Source organism: Salmo salar, chromosome ssa12, assembly GCF_905237065.1.
Source record: "Salmo salar chromosome ssa12, Ssal_v3.1, whole genome shotgun sequence".
Taxonomy (NCBI): Eukaryota; Metazoa; Chordata; class Actinopteri; order Salmoniformes; family Salmonidae; genus Salmo; species Salmo salar.
Genome location: NC_059453.1, coordinates 24,009,724 through 24,031,011, shown reverse-complemented (window position 1 = coordinate 24,031,011; position 21,288 = coordinate 24,009,724). Strand labels below are relative to the sequence as shown.

The 21,288-nt window shown below is 43.9% G+C and overlaps 1 protein-coding gene across 1 annotated transcript in view; it reads right to left on the bottom strand.

Annotated features, from left to right (window-relative positions):
• Positions 1-21,288, bottom strand: part of LOC106588930 (glutamate receptor ionotropic, NMDA 2B-like) — a 126,812-nt gene that overhangs the window by 102,453 nt on the left and 3,071 nt on the right. Inside the window, 1 exon segment of the mRNA XM_045691125.1 lies at positions 15,562-16,071. Within this exon segment, the coding sequence (XP_045547081.1) occupies positions 15,562-15,570 (9 nt within the window). The 5' untranslated portion in view covers positions 15,571-16,071.

The window sequence follows — 21,288 nt, the reverse complement described above, 5'->3', positions numbered from 1 at the left end:
GGAGAGGAGGAGGAGGAGAGCGGGACGAAAGCAGAGAGAGGAGAGGAGGAGGAGTGGGATGAAAGCAGAAAGAGGAGGAGGAGAGTGGGATGAAAGCAGAGAGAGGAGAGGAGGAGGAGGAGAGCGGGACGAAAGCAGAGAGAGGAGAGGAGGAGGAGTGGGATGAAAGCAGAAAGAGGAGAGGAGGAGAGTGGGATGAAAGCAGAGAGAGGGAGGGGGAGGAGAGTGGGATGAAAGCAGAGAGAGGAGAGGAGGAGGAGGAAGAGAGTGGGAGGAAAGCAGAGAGAGGAGAGGGGGAGGAGGTGAGTGGGATGAAAGCAGAAAGAGGAGAGGAGGAGGAGAGTGGGATGAAAGCAGAGAGAGGAGGAGGAGAGTGGGATGAAAGCAGAGAGAGGAGAGGGGGAGGAGAGGGGGATGAAAGCAGAGAGAGGAGAGGGGGAGGAGGGTGGGATGAAAGCAGAGAGAGGAGGAGGAGAGTGGGATGAAAGCAGAGAGAGGAGAGGGGGAGGAGAGGGGGGATGAAAGCAGAGAGAGGAGAGGGGGAGGAGAGGGGGATGAAAGCAGAGAGAGGAGAGGGGGAGGAGGAAGAGAGTGGGATGAAAGCAGAGAGAGGAGAGGAGGAGGAGGAAGAGAGTGGGTTGAAAGCAGAGAGAGGAGGAGGAGAGTGGGATGAAAGCAGAGAGAGGAGAGGAGGAGGAGGAGAGTGGGATGAAAGCAGAGAGAGGAGGAGGAGAGTGGGATGAAAGCAGAGAGAGGAGGAGGAGAGTGGGATGAAAGCCGAGAGAGGAGGAGGAGAGTGGGATGAAAGCAGAGAGAGGAGGAGGAGAGTGGGATGAAAGCAGAGAGAGGAGGAGGAGAGTGGGATGACAGCGAGAGAGAGGAGGAGGAGAGTGGGATGAAAGCAGAGAGAGGAGAGGAGGAGAGCAGGATGAAAGTAGAGAGAGGAGGGGGAGAGTGGGATGAAAGCAGAGAGAGGAGAGGAGGAGAGTGGGATGAAAGCAGAGAGAGAAGGAGGAGAGTGGGATGAAAGCAGAGAGAGGAGGAGGAGAGTGGGATGAAAGCAGAGAGAGGAGAGGAGGAGAGTGGGATGAAAGCAGAGAGAGGAGGAGAGTGGGATGAAAGCAGAGAGAGGAGAGGAGGAGGAGTGGGATGAAAGCAGAGAGAGGAGAGGAGGAGAGTGAGATGAAAGCAGAGATAGGAGAGGGGGAGGAGGAAGAGAGTGGGATGAAAGCAGAGAGAGGAGAAGGAGGAGGAGGAGGAGAGTGGGATGAAAGCAGAGAGAGAAGAGGAGGAGGAGGAAGAGAGTGGGATGAAAGCAGAGAGAGAAGAAGAGGAGGAGGAAGAGAGTGGGATGAAAGCAGAGAGAGGAGAGGAGGAGGAGGAGGAGAGTAGGAAGAAAGTAGAGAGAGGAGAGGAGGAGCAGGAAGAGAGTGGGATGAAAGCAGAGAGAGGAGGAGGAGGAGGAGGAGAGTGGGAGGAACGTAGAGAGAGGTGAGGAAGAGGAGGAAGAGAGTGGGAGGAAAGCAGAGAGAGGAGAGGGGGAGGAGGTGAGTGGGATGAAAGCAGAAAGAGGAGAGGGGGAGGAGAGGGGGATGAAAGCAGAGAGAGGAGAGGAGGAAGAGAGTGGGAGGAAAGCAGAGAGAGGAGAGGGGGAGGTGGTGAGTGGGATGAAAGCAGAAAGAGGAGAGGAGGAGGAGAGTGGGATGAAAGCAGAGAGAGGAGGAGGAGAGTGGGATGAAATCAGAGAGAGGAGAGGGGGAGGAGAGGGGGATGAAAGCAGAGAGAGGAGAGGGGGAGGAGGAAGAGAGTGGGATGAACGCAGAGAGAGGAGAGGAGGAGGAGGAAGAGAGTGGGATGAAAGCAGAGAGAGGTGAGGAGGAGGAGGAAGAGAGTGGGTTGAAAGCAGAGAGAGGAGGAGGAGAGTGGGATGAAAGCAGAGGAGGAGGAGGAGAGTGGGATGAAAGCAGAGAGAGGAGGAGGAGAGTGGGATGAAAGCAGAGAGATGAGGAGAGTGGGATGAAAGTAGAGAGAGGAGAGGTGGAGAGCGGGATGAAAGCAGAGAGAGGAGAGGAGGAGAGTGGGATGAAAGCAGAGAGAGGAGAGGAGGAGAGTGGGATGAAAGCAGAGAGAGGAGGAGGAGAGTGGGATGAAAGCAGAGAGAGGAGGAGGAGAGTGGGATGAAAGCAGAGAGAGGAGGAGGAGAGTGGGATGAAAGCAGAGAGAGGAGGAGGAGAGTGGGATGAAAGCAGAGAGAGGAGGAGAGTGGGATGAAAGCAGAGAGAGGAGAGGAGGAGGAGGAGAGCGGGACGAAAGCAGAGAGAGGAGAGGAGGAGGAGTGGGATGAAAGCAGAAAGAGGAGAGGAGGAGAGTGGGATGAAAGCAGAGAGAGGGAGGGGGAGGAGAGTGGGATGAAAGCAGAGAGAGGAGAGGAGGAGGAGGAAGAGAGTGGGAGGAAAGCAGAGAGAGGAGAGGGGGAGGAGGTGAGTGGGATGAAAGCAGAAAGAGGAGAGGAGGAGGAGAGTGGGATGAAAGCAGAGAGAGGAGGAGGAGAGTGGGATGAAAGCAGAGAGAGGAGAGGGGGAGGAGAGGGGATGAAAGCAGAGAGAGGAGAGGGGGAGGAGGAAGAGAGTGGGAGGAAAGCAGAGAGAGGAGAGGAGGAGGAGAGGGGGATGAAAGCAGAGAGAGGAGAGGAGGAGGAGAGTGGGATGAAAGCAGAGAGAGGAGAGGGGAGGAGAGTGGGATGAAAGCAGAGAGAGGAGAGGGGGAGGAGAGGGGGATGAAAGCAGAGAGAGGAGAGGGGGAGGAGAGGGGGATGAAAGCAGAGAGAGGAGAGGGGGAGGAGGAAGAGAGTGGGATGAAAGCAGAGAGAGGAGAGGAGGAGGAGGAAGAGAGTGGGTTGAAAGCAGAGAGAGGAGGAGGAGAGTGGGATGAAAGCAGAGAGAGGAGAGGAGGAGGAGGAGAGTGGGATGAAAGCAGAGAGAGGAGAGGAGGAGAGTGGGATGAAAGCAGAGAGAGGAGAGAGGAGGAGAGTGGGATGAAAGCAGAGAGAGGAGAGGAGGAGAGTGGGATGAAAGCAGAGAGAGGAGGAGGAGAGTGGGATGAAAGCAGAGAGAGGAGGAGGAGAGTGGGATGAAAGCAGAGAGAGGAGAGGAGGAGAGTGGGATGAAAGCAGAGAGAGGAGAGGAGGAGAGTGGGATGAAAGCAGAGAGAGGAGGAGGAGAGTGGGATGAAAGCAGAGAGAGGAGAGGAGGAGAGTGGGATGAAAGCAGAGAGAGGAGAGGAGGAGAGTGGGATGAAAGCAGAGAGAGGAGGAGGAGAGTGGGATGAAAGCAGAGAGAGGAGAGGGAGGAGAGTGGGATGAAAGCAGAGATAGGAGAGGGGGAGGAGGAAGAGAGTGGGATGAAAGCAGAGAGAGGAGAAGGAGGAGGAGGAGGAGAGTGGGATGAAAGCAGAGAGAGAAGAGGAGGAGGAGGAAGAGAGTGGGATGAAAGCAGAGAGAGAAGAAGAGGAGGAGGAAGAGAGTGGGATGAAAGCAGAGAGAGGAGAGGAGGAGGAGGAGGAGAGTAGGAAGAAAGTAGAGAGAGGAGAGGAGGAGCAGGAAGAGAGTGGGATGAAAGCAGAGAGAGGAGGAGGAGGAGGAGGAGAGTGGGAGGAACGTAGAGAGAGGTGAGGAAGAGGAGGAAGAGAGTGGGAGGAAAGCAGAGAGAGGAGGCGAGGGAAAATAAATGGAGGTATACACAACACAGATGGAGGTGGTTGGAGGAAGAAGAACTCCAGCAACAAGAAGAAATCCAGCGAGGGGGAGGAGGATGGGTGCTGAGAAGATGGAGGGATGAAAACAAAGAAATGATTAGGATGATAAAAGAAGAGCTGAAGTTGAAGGGAGAAGAAGAAAGAGTGATGAAGGAAGGATGGACACAATGAGAAGGAAGGTTAGAAAAGATGGACAGAGAGAGAAGTCGGAGAGGAAAGTATGGGAGAAAAGAGTGAGATAGTGAGAATGACAGAGACAGAGCAAGGATGAAGAAAGAAGGAGAGAGCAATAGAGAGAGGGAGAGAGAGAGAGTTTCCATGGCAACAATTCAAATGTGCCTCCATGCAGCACCCTGATGGACAAGGAGATACAGACAATGTTCGCTTTGTACGCTGATACACACACACTATACACACACACACTGATGCACACACACTATACACACACACACTGATGCACACACACTATACACACACACACTGATACACACAGCGTTCAAATACATGTGTATTTTATCATTAGTCATTTAAATACTTATTTTCTGTGTATTTGAGTATTTTAAATAATGTGGCCAGAATCAACTACTTACTGTATATTGGAAGTATTTGAAAGTATTCCCAATTAACTTCCTATAAATAGCTTACCATTTGAAAGTACTTTAAATACGTATTTCAAATAATATAGATAATATACATGCTAATACTTTCCAAGTGTATTTTCAAATACATTCCAATATTCAACTACAGTACTTGTCTTTTCAAATACAAAATATCTGAATACTTACTTCAAAATGTATGTGAAAGTAATTGAGATATTTGAAATAGTATTTTTACCCAGGTCTGCACACACACACACACACAAAGAAAATTACACACTGTTGGACACAAACACAGATTTTCAAGATACACTCGTATATAAACGAGGCTTATCATAAGGTGGGCTTATCACAGAATAGTAGAAGCCTACACACACACACACACACACACACACACACACACACACACACACACAACCCCCACCCCCCACCCCCCACCCCACCCAGAAGTAGACCCAAAATGTACTAGTGTTATTCTAGGAATGTGTAGAGAGAGAAGAGGAGAGGAGTGGGTGGTCCGTGTTACTGTGTGTCATGGTCAATGGAAGAGTCTCTGGAGCATTTGGCCTCTCCAGCCTAATTACTGAGAGAGGAAATAACCCCAGTATAACAAACAAACACACACACACATACACAATTGACTTGACACTGGCAGAGAGAGATGAACCTGAACCTACCTGACCTTAAAACTAAGCGCTATAAAAAGGCTGAAGGGGGAAAACAACAACAACACACAAACACACAGAGCAACCAGTTTGACTAAGAGAGAGAAGAGAAAACTACCCTGACATTAAGGGTAATCAGCCCTACGCAAAAGCTCAACTGTCATTAATAACTCCAAATTAATTACAAGAAACTGAGAATGTTAAGAGCCATCCAACGCAATGGATCATTTGCTTTCCTCACTGACTGCAGAAAAATCTAGACTGAGCATTTAAATATGCTGTCGTATGTCCATTACATACTACCTTACACTGCAATTACAGTAACAGAGACATTAATGTGGAAGGAAAACTGTTTAAGTGGTTATTCCATCCACATCCATTCCCACACAGAAGATTTAACACACAAATACACACAGACCCGAAACACACACACACACACACACACACACACACACACACACACACACAAAGATAGAGAGAGAGAGCCTTGGGGTGAACTGGCCCGTGTCAATAAGACTAGCGCCCGCGGCGTTTGCTCGGACTCGCCTGTTACTGTCATCACACTTAACATTTACAAAGAGCATTGATCGAGGAACTCACCCCGCCTCAAACAGCCCAAACGACCAGAAGAATTACCAGGACCCCCCCCCCCCCCTCGTCTCTCCCCACTCTCCCATGTGCCAATAGACGTTCTTTGCGATCAGTCAAGACATTCAACCCCTATTGGGTGTTTGTGCTCTCTGAGCTCAGGCCCCACCGGTCTCTTGTTCACACTATAATGAGTGTGTTTGTGTGTGTGTGTGTGCTGTGTGTGTGTGTGTGTGTGTGTGTGTGTGTGTGTGTGTGTGTGTGTGTGTGTGTGTGTGTGTGTGTGTGTGTGTGTGTGTGTGTGTGTGTGTGTGTTTGTGTGCGCTTGTGTGCGTGCATGCATGTGTGTAAATGGTGGTTAAAAAGACACAGTGTTGTGTAAGGTATGTTAAATACACGCTGCTTGTCCTGAATACTGGGGGATTAGGAGTTTGAATGTTGCAGTCTCTGGAGCTCTAAACAGCTTCAGGAAGGAAGAGGGGCTAGCTGTTCCGCGGTGAATGCAACAGTCTCTTTATGCAATCAGAAACACATCCGTTTCCACAGAAACCAGAACACATACAGGAGTCATAGAACACATTAGCTGCAATCAGAAACACATCTGTGTAACGGTATAGACAGAAACCTTCCTGAAAGACATTGTATAAGTAGTCAAAACCGACATTTACACACAAACATCCCCAGAATCAGGCAACATTTGAAAGACATTGAGGATGACATACTGAAAGCTTATACATTTCTCGTCATGATTTACAGGTAGTAACCAAGGAACACAACAGATTTTTCTGAGAGCGTTCCTCCTACACGATGCATTTTCTACATGCAAATGATTCAGAAGCACACGCATAATTCATAGGTATCTTTTTATGTAAATGGTTGGACATCAATGGCTCTTCACCAACATGCGGATGGGCAATGACATCCACTTCAGTCATTGTTCTCAGTGGCATCTTGATCTCGGGGTTCAGAGATGCATCTCTTTATCTCTGCATGTCGCTATTGTGCTGTTGTCATCAGATAATCAGACTTCAAGCTGTTTTAATTAGCCTCAAGCAGGAGCTTCGTCACATAGGTTATTATTCTTTTCAGTATTCTACAGTAATTCATTAATTCTATCCCACCAGGGGAAATGTCAGTTAATTCACTGATGTCACTGATGTCTTCCAATGTATTGTATTGCATGCTGATTCGGATTGTATTTCCATATTGTTGGACAGTCAAGGATTGGTTAGCGAGCGTCTTCTTATCCATAGGTCTACAATTTACGACTGTAAATGGTAGTAATTCATGTCCTTAGAGAAGGAGAAGCACACACATTATGAGAATAAATGGAATTTGCTTTAGCCTGACAGTAATGTTGAGTAGATGGTGATGTCCCTATTTAAATCACAGTCATGCAGCCGAATCCTCTGGATACTCAATGATTTTAATTAAAATTGAGAAATGGAAAGAGAGAGAGATGGAGGGAAGGAGAGGCAGAGAGAGAGAGCTAGAGAGAGAGAGAGAGAGTGAGTGAAAGCAGAGGCAGAGAGAGAGAGAAAGTGAAAGAGAGAGAAAGAGAGAGAGAGCGAGAAAGAGAGAAAGAAAGAGAGAAAAAGAGAGAGAGAGCGAGAGAGAGAGAGAGAGAAAGAGTGAGTGAGAGAGAGAAAGAGAGAGAGAGAAAGAGAGAGAGAGAGAGAGCGAGAGAGATAGAGATGGAAAGAGTGTTGGGAGCATCTGGGCATGAGTCAGTGAAGAAGGGAGACAGTTGGTTGAAATAGGGAGGCAGATACAGAGAAGCAGAACATGAACAGTGGGAATAAGAGAGAAGAGATGAGATAAAGGGGTAGAGGAAGTGACCATGTCTAGAGGAGACAGTCTCATCACCCTATTCATCTCCAGAAGTGGGGCCAAGATGATGTAATCATCAGTATGAGCCACTTGAGCTACCAGTGGTGAGTAGTAGTCATCAATCTGTTGCTTCTCTATGGCCTAAAAAGGGAAGGAAAGTCACTATTTTACAGAAGAGGGTCTTAGGTGTATGATTAAGTGTGCTTGAGCTCGGTCGAGAGGCTTTTCAATGTTAATTGTGCTTAAATGCCACAGACATGCATGCCTGCATACACACACACACACATTCCCAGCCTGAAACACACACACACCCTGCCCTAAAAAAACCTATTGATAGTAGGAGGGTTCCTCTATCCCCTGGGTTCTGCATTAGCTCATTGAAGCCATTTCTTCCATATCTCCAGGATTTGATTGACCACGCTCCTCTGGCTGCTCCTTACGGCAGCAGTACACAGCAGAGTAGAGGGGTATCTACGTGGGCTGGAGCCTGGAGCCCGCTTCACAGTGACTGAACCACCACTGGATTAGAACTATAAAGCCTCTATGACTGAACCACCACTGGATTAGAACTATAAAGCCTCTATGACTGGACCTTCCACTGGATTAGAACTATAAAGGCTCTATGACTGGACCTTCCACTGGATTAGAACTACAAGGCCTCTGTGACTGGACCACCAGTGGTTTAGAACTACAAGGTCTCTGTGACTGGACCACCAGTGGCTTAGAACTACAAGGCCTCTGTGACTGGACCACCAGTGGCTTAGAACTACAAGGCCTCTGTGACTGGACCACCAGTGGCTTAGAACTACAAGGCCTCTGTGACTGGACCACCAGTGGCTTAGAACTACAAGGCCTCTGTGACTGGACCACCAGTGGTTTAGAACTACAAGGCCTCTGTGACCGGACCACCAGTGGATTAGAACTATAAGGCCTCTATGACTGTACCTCCACTGGATTAGAACTATAAGGCCTCTATGACTGGACCTCCACTGGATTAGAACTATAAGGCCTCTGTGACTGGACCACCAGTGGATTAAAACTGCAAGGCCTCTATGACTGGACCACCACTGGATTAGAACTATAAATCTCTAAGACTGGACCGCCACTGGATTAGAACTATAAAGCCTCTATGACTGTACCACCACTGGATTAGAACTATAAAGCCTCTGTGACTGGACCACCACTGGATTAGAACTATAAAGCCTCTATGACTGGACCACCACTGGATTAGACCTATAAAGCCTCTATGACTGGACCACCACTGGATTAGAACTATAAAGCCTCTATGACTGGACCACCAATGGATTAAAACTATAAAGTCTCTATGACTGGACCACCACTGGATTAGAACTATAAAGCCTCTATGACTGGACCACCACTGGATTAGAACTATAAAGCGTCTATGACTGGACCTCCACTGGATTCGAACTATAAAGCCTCTATGACTGGACCACTACTGGATTAGAACTGTAAAGCCTCTATGACTGGACCACCACTGGATTAGAACTATAAAGCCTCTATGCCTGGACCACCACTGGATTAGAACTATAAAGTCTCTATGACTGGACCACCACTGGATGTGGTTATATGTCCTATACAGTCTGGCATCCCTGTGTCATCACTGTCATTTCTATACTGCACCTATATATCTCTGTCTATGTATTCTAGGTTTGACAGCTAATGTTAACAGCCATGCAAAAAACAACCCTTGATACAGATCATTTTCCCGTATTCAAACCCAAAGACAGACTGTACTACTTTTGTCTGGGAAGATGTCTTCTGGCAAGGCGCAGGGATTGGGGGGGTGATTAATTTTAGACTACCCCCCGAGGACACTAGTTATGACCTGTTTCCCCACCACCACCACCCTACCAGTCTTGTTACCCTCCAACCCCACCCAACCCCTCCCCACCTCAGTGGTCATGGGTAATTAATTAGCAAGCTGTTCCCAGCAGAGGGCCAAATGAAAGCAAGCTCAATGATACAGTCAGGGGGGACACTCAGACTCAGGAGGCAGGTTCACTTCACACAGTAGTTAGGGACACCCAGACTCAGGAGGCAGGTTCACTTTACACGGTAGTTAGGGACACCCAGACTCAGGAGGCAGGTTCACTTCACACAGTAGTTAGGGACACCCAGACTCAGGAGGCAGGTTCACTTCACACAGTAGTTAGGGACACTCAGACTCAGGAGTCTCCTGCACTGTGAGCCGCAATAGTATTTTAGCCCACTGAGCTCAATCCTTGGCATTAGCATGGGGAATCGATCCAAATGTTCAGGTTTCAACCCAAGGGACTTATCACACAAGCCAGCTCAGATACACTAATTACAATATTATCTTTCTGGAGCCAAATTTATTTTTTATCCATGAAGACCAGAAAAGTATTTTAAAAAACAAGGGTTAGAACTGATTCAGGGAACAGAACCAAAAACCGTAAAATAACAAAATTATTTGAACAGAACCCATACCGAAAAAGAAAGTGATCTATAGTATTGGGGACCGGTTAATAACGTTCTTTCATGTTCCAGGTATTTTCTACCAGTCCCCCAAAAATTGCAACAAAGCGCCTTTGCAAAGCCCTCACTCTCACTCAGAAACCTATTCCAGCGTCTGCCTGCCAGCAGGAATGTTTTTTACAGTGGGTGTGTATGTAGGCTACCTGCCCCTCCCTTCTGAAGCATAGGTTACTGTAGCCTTCTTACGACGTTACATAGGTTACTGTAGCCTACTGACGACGTTACATAGGTTACTGTAGCCTACTGACGACGTTACATAGGTTACTGTAGCCTACTGACGACGTTACATAGGTTACTGTAGTCTTCTGACGACGTTACATAGGTTACTGTAGCCTACTGACGACGTTACATAGGTTACTGTAGCCTACTGATGACGTTACATAGGATACTGTAGTCTTCTGACGACGTTACATAGGTCACTGTAGGCTACTGACAACGTTACATAGGTTACTGTAGCCTACTGACGACGTTACATAGGTTACTGTAGCCTACTGACGACGTTACATAGGTTACTGTAGTCTACTGACGACGTTACATAGGTTACTGTAGCCTACTGACGACGTTACATAGGTTACTGTAGCCTACTGACGACGTTACATAGGTTACTGTAGTCTACTGACGACGTTACATAGGTTACTGTAGCCTACTGATGACGTTACATAGGTTACTGTAGTCTACTGACGACGTTACATAGGTTACTGTAGCCTACTGACGACGTTACATAGGTTACTGTAGCCTACTGACGACGTTACAAAGGATACTGTAGCCTACTGACGACGTTACATTGGATACTGTAGTCTTCTGACGACGTTACATAGGTTACTGTAGCCTACTGACGACGTTACATAGGTTACTGTAGTCTTCTGACGACGTTACATAGGTTACTGTAGCCTACTGACGACGTTACAAAGGATACTGTAGCCTACTGACGACGTTACATTGGATACTGTAGTCTTCTGACGACGTTACATAGGTTACTGTAGCCTACTGACAACGTTACATAGGTTACTGTAGCCTACTGACGACGTTACAAGCTTAATTCAGAAATTAGGGAGATGTTTAATTACAGAAGAATGGATGGACTTTTCAATGCCAGTTAAGGATACTATAGTTATCACTTTTCACATTGGATTTATTAAATACAAAAGGTAAGACGTGTTTTTAATCCTAGTGCTGCTCTGAACACACAAGCTCATTAGCTAGCTAGCTTGCTCTGATCCCAACATTAAACCAACTCGGAAGTTCAAAGACATTCAAAGTTCCTCCATAGAAGCCACTCCTCCATAGGTATAATTCTGTGGGCCTACTTCAGATAATGCATGTCATAAAAGGATGCTCAGAGCTTCAAGGCAAGCTTCCTACATCCTCTTTCCTCACCCTGAAAACTTCAGTCGCATCTCCCGCTCTACACTGTGACTGGCAGCACAGTATGTGTGTTTGTATTTTGCCGTAACAGTATGGTTAAACCATAATGAAAGACAATTTGTTCTTAACGACTTTCCTATACAGATGAAATCGCTTACCCGCTCCACAGCAAGCTACTCTATATGCACTGATTGGTGAAGTAATATAATGTCAAGCTAAATGTAAAATAAAATGGATATTTCAGAGGTTTAAAAAGGAACAGAAAGGAACGATATAAACCGTTACTTTTTGGGGGTTCAAACTGGTTCAGAACTTTATTTTGCTAGTGGGAACAGTGGAACAGAATGAAAGAATAATGGTTCTGTTCAGAACAAAACAATTGGAAAATAACTTTGGTTCCAACCCCTGATTTCAAGTGTTTTATATATTAGCTATACTCCTGGTTTGGCTAGTAAAGATCTTGTATATGGTCACCATTGCACACTGCTAACTTGAATACAATGGAATCACCCACAGCATACCAACGGTCACATTGGCTCTTTGTGTTCTTTTCTGGATAGATCCCTTGGGGAAAGAGTTTGTCACGGAGGTTTGAAACTACAAAGGAGTATCATGCTTTATCTTCATGGCATGTACTCTACTGTAGCCTGGTTAGATCACACTCCATCTAGGAATCTCTTTTACCCTCTTTATCTCCTCCATTAAATGTATCATTATCCTCTCACTATCGTTCCTTCTCTGAAGAGTCACCTGCACAACACATGATGATCCCAATTCTTCTCTTTACTCTCTTTCTCTCTTTTGTAATTCATCAAATGTTCCTTCCCTTATTCCTTCAACCTGTTCTGGTATCATACCCCCCTCCGTCACTCTCTCTCTCATCCCTCCATCTCTCTCATCTCTATACTGCCACCCCTCTCTCAACGAGCCACACTCCCCTTTTGTTCTGCCTCTCTGTCTCTGAAAACCTGACTCTCTCTACCCCCTCTCCATTTCTCTTTCTCTCCCTCTTCACCTCTCTCTCTCCCTTCTCTTTCTCTCTCTCCCTCTCGCTGTAACTCTGCCTGCCTGCCTGTCAAAAAGCAGATTCAAAAGGGGTTCCGTCGGCGTGACAGGGAACAGTGACAATTTCAACAACAAAAAATGTTTGCACAGCATCTATACATTCTGATCATATAACCAACTAGACTCTCAGTGTGCTGCATTGACTCAAGTCAAAAGAAGCCAAGATATTTCAATGGAGACATTTCTCTATTCAAAAGCAGTATACGCCCTAGCCTATCAATGTTATCCAAGCATCTAGACTAGTGTTGCGTCTCAAATTACACCATATTCCCTGTTTAGTGCACTACCTTTTGGTCAAAAGTAGTGCATTACATAGGGAATAGAATGCCATTTGGGACACAGAGGAGGAGGATATCAGGTAGACTATTAAGGGGAATAGGTATCGAAGGGGCAATTCAAGGCATGCTGATGAGTTGAGCTGATATGGTACTCTAAGAATCTACGACGACCAAGACATTCTGATCATGTCCTTACAAAACAAACCGCCAAAGAGAGGGGATCAGTAACCAACCGATTAGACTCTCACTGTGCTGCATTGACTCAAGTCAAAAGAAGTGGTCCTCTGTAGCTCAGTTTTTAGAGCATGGATAGTGGGTTCGATTCCCAGGGCCACCTGTACATAAAATGTATGCAAGCATGACTAAGTCGCTTTGGATAAACGTGTCTGCTAAACGGCATATATTATTATATTAAGAAGCCAGGATATTTCAGTGAAGATGCATTTTTCTATTCTTGTCCCTGTCCTATAAATTGTATCAAAACACCTACACTAGAAGTATATCAGGTTGCCTGTTAGGAGGGATACGTGTTGAAGGAATGCTGATATGAGTGAGAGCGTGAGAAAGAATGGCCCTCTAAGAAGCTACGGTATGTGGGCTGCAGCAGTATCACAGTGATAGGTCCCATCTATGCTATTCTTAGACCTTCCATCCTTCCTTCAAAAGACAGTCACACATGACTGGCAGTGGTGGTGGGTAAAAAAGAGAGAGAGGTAGAAAAAGAGAGACATTTGGAATGCTTATTTTCATCACAGAGAAGCAAAGGGTGAGTGGGTGGGAGTCAGGGTGATCGTCACTTATTAGAGAGACAGTTAGTGAGGGCATACATTTTCGTCATCGACGATGGGTCAATAGACTGATGGCCGTTTTGGCAACGTCTATACTTGGGAGATGGTGATGCATTACAGGTTCAAAGAGGAATGAGAAGAGGACCAGAAAAAGTGTAGAGTAAGAAAAGAAGATCTATTTAAATGTCTTTAACTTTGACCACATGGAATACTGTACATCTCTCTCTCTCACACAAACAAACCAACATGCACACGCACACACACACACACACATGCAGACACACACTGTCCGATACATTCGAGTACACACAAAAACCTGTCAGCCTGCACTTCGAGTCCCCTTAATCCTTTAATGACTCCATCAATATTTGTAAAGCCAGTCAAATGAAGCCAGAAGCCAATAGAGTTGCCTGCCAGGTCGTCTGTCTGTAGCCATGATGTACTGCTGCCACTCTCTCAACACACACACACACTCTGGTCACAATCTACTGATCACAGAAGGGGGCTGTCACACCACTAAGCCCGGCAAGAGAACAAGAGAACACGTAATCCACCACAAACCAAACCAGCTCCACAAACAAGCTCCTTCTGGGTCGCACGCTCCCGTTCCCAATCTATCTGTCTGTGTCCCAAATGGCACCCTATTCCCTATTTAGTACAATATTTTTGCCCCATAGGTCTCTGGTCAAAAGTAGTGCCCATTATAAGGAATAGGATGTTATTTGAGACGTAACCTCTGTCTGAGATCTCCATCCTCAGTCAGATAAATTACCCTTTCACTCGCTCTGGGTTTCATTCAGTAGTCTGTCTCTCGGTGCCCCTCTCAAGTCAAGGGCTTAATTGGCATGGGAAACATACTGTATGTTAACATTGCCAAAGCAAGTGAAGTAGATAATAAACAAAAGTGAAATAAACAACAAAAATTAACAGTAAACATTACACTCACAGAAGTTCCAAAAGACATTTCAAATGTCATATTATGTCTATATATAGTGTTGTAACGATGTGCAAATGGTTAAAGTACAAAAGGGAAAATAAATAAACATAAATATGGGTTGTATTTACAATGGTGTTTGTTCTTCACTGGTTGCCCTTTTCTTGTGGCAACAGGTCACAAATCTTGCTGCTGTGATGGCACACTGTGGTATTTCACCCAATAGATATTGGAGTTTATCAAAATTGGGCCTCTCTCTCTCACGTCCAGTCTCTACATCCACTATTAGATAAACCTGTCTCTGTGTCTCTCCCCCCAGCTCTCTTTCACTTCCAGTTTTCCATCCACTTTAAGTTCCCTCTACGCCCACCCCAGGGAGAGAGAGAGGAAGACAATTAGTCCTTTCTTCCTCTACGCTCTCCTAACTCTTTCTTCCTTCACCCTCCATTCTCACCCTTTATCAGTTTCTAGTTTAATTCTCTACTTCGCGCTTTTCTCTCGATCTCGTTGGTACTGAAAACAAATTGTTCTAGATTTAAATAACAAACCCGAACATGTGCAATGACTGTCTGTACGTACTAAATGGAGTACAAAAAGGAACACCATTGGTTATTAACAGCCAAAAGAGAGGACTTTGGTTTTACTGGTCATATTAGGTCATTACTGTACACAAAAGACATTTACATAAGCCATTTCAATGGCAGACAGTTACACATTCAGCCTCGTATGGATATTGTATCACACATAAAGAAACGGAAGGCTTTTCAATCGAACCTGCATTGTGATATTTAGGCAGTAGCTCTTGTTCTTCAAAAACCACCACTACTACCAGGTATAATCCGCTCATAGGTGGACGCGTTTTCACAATAACAAGTGTGTATGTTCACGAATAATAGTTTATTATTGTTTTTAAATGCATTTCGTGAACTAACACTCGCACTTGGCTTTTTCTCCTCCCCCTTACCAGCTCTAACTTTGCTGATAGCTACTTTATAGGGGGAAAATGTACTGGTTGTCCCACCTAGCTCGCTTAAGATGAATGGATAAGAGCATCTGCTAAATGACTACAATGTAAATGTAATAAACATTGCAGGTTTGATTGAATTTCGGGCCTAAGACTGATGGACTGCATCTATGAAACAGAGAGAAAAGGTCAAGCGTAAAAGGCCTTGGGGGTCCTACCTTGTACATTGCCAGCCCAGATCTCCTCTCCACTCTTCAGAACTGGCATGGTGGTGTGGTCTGGGACCCAACTACTCCTCTCATAGCACCGGGTGGAGGGAAGGATGAACAGATGAAGCCGTGCAGAGAGGAGTAGACGTGAAGAGGGCTTATGGAGTGAGGGATGAGCACTTGGCTTGAACAAGTGTGCGTGTGTCAAGTTTGAGTGTGTAAGGAGAACTCAAAAAATAAATTGAGAAATGACGAATGGAGAAAGAGATGGAGAGGGGCGAGGTGCTCTCTCATTTGTCTCTTGTCGTCTGACTCATCCTCCCGTCTTCTTCCACTGGATGATACAGCGCGGCGAGGTTTCCTCTGACAACTCCGTGTGTGAGTGTGTGTGAACAACGGTTGCCGTGGCAATGCGGAGATTAGAATGTGTCTTCCTCCTTCCCTTTTTCTGTTTCTTCTGTCGCGCCCCTCGTTTATTTAGTCACCATCATCTGTCTGTACGTTCGGTCTTTGTCAAGACTGGGGGAGAGAGGAGAGGAGGGAGATAGAGAGATGGTCAATAACCAGACATTATCTGTTAGGGTGAATGTTTCTCTTCTTAATGGTGAATGCTTTTGTGTAGTTTGTATACACAAGTCAATTGCTTCAGAGGTTCAAGACTTTTAACACAGCTTTTTACCTTTCACTTCACAATCTGAATTCAAATCCTTTCTGACTTATGGATTGGCTCTTGGCCAACACACAATTATGCAGTGTGATTTATCTTCTTATCACATATCATAAAAGTTCCATATTATACATTGACAGACAGTACAAAATGCGTGCAAAAGAAATATGGTACTTAGTTAATTTTGTCTGGTGGTTGGATTCAACTTTGGCCTAACATTAAATACCACTTTTTTAAATGAAATTTCAGAAAATATCCCATATCTTACATTGACAGACATACAAAATGTGTAAAACTTATAGTAACCACTTTGCCAATGTTGACGTTAAAGGCCCAGTGCAGTCAAAAACTTGACTATCCTGTGTTTTATGTATATTTCCACACTATGAGGTTGGAATAATAGTGAGAAATTGTGACAATTACAATAATGCCCTTTAAGTGTAAGAGCTTTTTGAAAGGCCGTCTGTTTTGGTGGGAAGGAGTTTTGGCCTGCCTATCACCAGGCAGTAAATTAGTTAATAGACAAATAAGAAAAAGAGTTCCAAACCTCTCTGCCAATAACAGTCCTAGCAAAATTCTTGCTTGAGAAATTTATATTTGCTAAAAAGCTATTTTTGTTTAGTTTTTTGCTATTTTAATTAATTACAATCACAGTAAGGTACTAGATTGCTACCAATAAATGATTTAATATTGAGATACAAACGGCTGCATTGGACCTTTAAGTATTCAAGGTTTGTACTGGGTAGATTTAACTTGAGCCTAACATTCAATGCATTCAACATTAGATTTCTGGAAAAAGTTCCATACACAACAGACATATAAAACGGGTTAAACAAATAGGAAGCACTTTGCCAATTTTGATGATAAGTATTCAAGAAGTAACATTGGCCTAACACCCACTAGTCTCTGATCTTGTCCGGGTAATATATGCATCATTCTCTCATGTTCTCTTCCTGCCTTCATCCCTTCCCACTTTTGTTGATGGGTTGTGTCCTGCATTTCCCCGCTGAATTTTACCATGTTGCCCTCTAGGAAGAGTGAGTGAGTGAGTGAGTGTGAGTGAGTGTGAGTGTGTGTGAGTGTGTGTGTGTGTGTGCACACATTTTAGCCCTGGGAAAAATGTCAAAGGATATCACTGTGTGAGGAATTTTTATCCTGTCTGGCAGAGTGATAAATTATGTATTCAACACATTTTATTTCCAAAACCCATCTTTCTCTCTGACTCTTTCCAACTGTAATTATCTCAAACTCCTTCAGTAGTATTTAAATTACATTAATACTGCAAATGATGTATTGGGCTCAAAGAAACATACGCACACTTCGGCAATTAAATACTGTACCACATGCAAGTAGACCGGCCAGTCCTAGTCTCACTACAATCAAACAACGTCTTTCAAAGACAATTATTCAGAAATATACAATATGATATATTGTGGTGAAAGCAAAATGGATTAAACAAAACTACTGATTATTAATATCTATCTGGAAAGGGCAGCAGATTGGAGTCTCCTTGCTAAATACATAATTATAATTTCCTTTGCCCCCTTCAAAAATGGAAAGCATAGCATATGATAAAGGAAATATGTGAGTTACTGCCATACAATGTAAACCACTTTGAGACTCATTAAAAAGTGCTAGGGCTATAGCCTACATACAGTAAATCCAAGCCATTATCATGTCTTTATAGAATTGACCAAAAATGTCACATATTGAAACATATAGGCTAGGCTAGCCATGTTTCTCAAATGTAGCAACATAATCTCACCATGCATCACAGCTTTGTTATAGCATTAATCCTTTATAACTGAGATGGAGGGGTGGATGGATGCCCTTTGTGAGTTAGAGACAGGAAGACATTGTCTGAGTCCTGAATGGCACCCTATCACCTATATAGTGTACTACTTTCGGCCAAACCCCTGTGGGCCCTCGTCAGAAGTAGTGTACTATATAGGGAACAGGGTGCCATTTGAGACGGAGACATTGTCAAAAAATGTACCTGAAAGGAACATTGTGTATCATAAATAGTAATAAGAGCTCACTCTCCTAGCATAGTGACATCCCTCCTCACTGTGCTGGTTTAAAAGCTTACCTGAATCATTCAGACTGCTTGGGTCGACAGTACAGTACACTCAATTAACATCAACGCGATGAAACTTTGAGAGACTACTTTTACTCTAATGATTGAGATGGAGGACAAGGAAGGAGAATTAGTTAAAAAAAAAAGCTTAATCCAAGGCCTTCGTAAAGGAAAGTCTAGACTTAAAATTATATCTCACATCCACTAACATCTGACATTGACTTAAACTTTGCAACCGATTGACTTCAACCACTTAAGATAAGAATCAGATTTGATACTATATGACATTTTGTAGAATTGTAGATAACATGAAAGTTAGTTGATCAATACTTAGGTCTTAGGTAATGACTAAGTAGGAGCTGTGGCAGTTTTATATACCGCCTCTAATGTCAAAATACGCAAAGGAAGCCAAGAATTTCACATTTTGGGGAAATATGAATTACATTCACAAGCACAGTTTTCACCATGCACCAACCTCCATTATAGACCCCATTTCCATTAGAAGCTTAAGTGAATTTCTCAGAAATTACTAATAGGCATATGGGGTAGTGCCTGATGCAGCCTGAAATAAACACTTTAGGGGGCATCAAAGAGGACCAAGCACGCCCTGGCTGGTGTATGATTCACGTTATCACTCATTTAAACAGATTAATCACACAGACAGTTGAATGTAAGGGGAAACATGGGAGGAAATATAGCTAAATATCTGAAAATATCATAACAAGATAGAGATACTGAATTAAAACCAAATCGAATCAAGCCATAATGCAGCCACAATGGACAAAATTGCAAAAGGACACTCAAATGACCTGCACGCTCTGTATTGTACATAACAGATATAGGCTAGGCTATATGGGCCCGATTCCGACTTAGGAAATGATGCCTTTTTTAAGCACACCTTTCCTACGCACTTGGTATTCAGACTTACCTTATGAAGGTGCGTAACGGGCTTTGCAGGTGTGGTTCCCTTGCGCACTCAATAAATGCAATTCAACTGCTGAAACCCTCCCACTTGCTGGCCAACAGAGTTTCTTGCTGGCCAGTATAGTTTTTATTCAATAGGGTTGTCAGTACATTTATCTTAAGCCATCCCTTTAAATACTGTGTGGCTTTTAGTTTGAATTTTGTTGACGGACACAACAGAATATATCGAACGGATTTAGAATATTAGGGATCGATGAAAGAAAGCCATCTAAATATATGCAATTGGTAGATTTAAAAATGCTCTGATATTGTATATTATTTAACTTAGGAAGTGTCACAAGTATCTTCGTCTTCTGACGATAATGCGAATCGTCATCAGAAAAGGTAGACCAATACGCAGCAGGTGTGCAGTTGTTCATTTTGAACATTTAATTAAATCAACACGAATACAAAAACAACAAACAAGAAAACGAACGATAAACTGACAGTCTGCAAAGCATAGGCTCAACACAGAACAATCACCCACCAATCACACACACAAACACACCCTAATATATGGGACTCTCAATCAAAGGCAGATAGACAACACCTGCCTTCAACTGAGAGTCCCAACCCCAATTAACCAAACATAGAAACACACACACCAGACTAACCATAGAATACAAACACATAGACCATCAACCAAAAACCCGGAAATACTAAATCAAACACCCTTTCCACAAACACACCACCCCGAACCACATAAAACAAATACCCTCTGCCACGTCCTGACCAAACTACAAAAACAATTAACCTTATACTGGCCAGGACGTGACAGGAAGGTATTTATGAATCATAAAAAAAACTGGTTTGGAGAGCCTTCACGAGCGAAAGAATGAAAATGGTGGTTTGATTCATTCTGAAAATTGCCACATTCAGTTCTTGAACCCATGGTAATGTTGGAAGGTTCATAGAATTATAATAGGGAGAACAGTGCAGCTATACCGTCATCTATTGCCTGCACTAACCATGGAACTATGTGATGACACAGCCAAATATTGCACGATGCGTCGGGTTCAAACTTGGTCTGCCCGCTCCATAACGATTTAATTAGCCTACATGTCTTTTATTATATACAGAACCAGTCAAAAGTTTGGACACACCAACTCATTCAAGGGTTTTTCTTTATTTTTACTATTTTCTATATTGTAGAATAATAGTGAAGACATCAAAACCATGAAATAATACATATGGAATCATTTAGTAACCAAAAAATTGTTAAACAATTCAAAATATATTTTATATTTAAGATTCTTCAAAGTAGCTGTCCTTTGCCTTGATGACAACTTTGCACACTCTTGGCATTCTTTTGGGGCTCCTGAGTGGCACAGCGGTCAAAGGCACTGCATCTCAGTGCTTGAGGCATTACTACAGACATCCTGTTTCAAATCCAGGCTGTATCACAACCGGCCGTGATTGTGAGTCCCATAGAGCAGCACACAATTGTCCCCAGCGTCGTCCGGGTTTGGCTGGTGTAGGCTGTCAATGTAAATAAGAATTTGTTCTTAACTGACTTGCCTAGTTAAATAAAGGTTCCATTTTCTCAACCAGCTTCACCTGGAATGCTTTTCCAAAAGTCTTGAAGGAGTTCCCACATATGTTGAGTACTTGTTGGCTGCTTTTCCTTCACTCTGCAGTCCAACTCATCCCAAACCAACTATGTTATTTCATAGTTTTGATGTCTTCACTATTATTCTACAATGTAGAAAATAGTACAAATAAAGAAAAACCCTTGAATGAGTAGGTGTGTCCAAACTTTTGACTGGTTCTATATATATACAGTTAATAATATATATTCATTTATATTTATATATATATTATTAACTATTACTAATGACCCTCAGCAACAACCAAAAAGCTGTGACATCGTTTACAGAGGATTCAAATGTAGGTAAACAAAACAATGTAATTAAATGGAATGATAATGTAGGCTATAACAATTGAAGGGAACTAACAGTAAATTGGCAGTTGAATATGTGTTGTTATTCGGCTTACTGAAAGTCGATAATGATAGTGGCTAATATTTTAC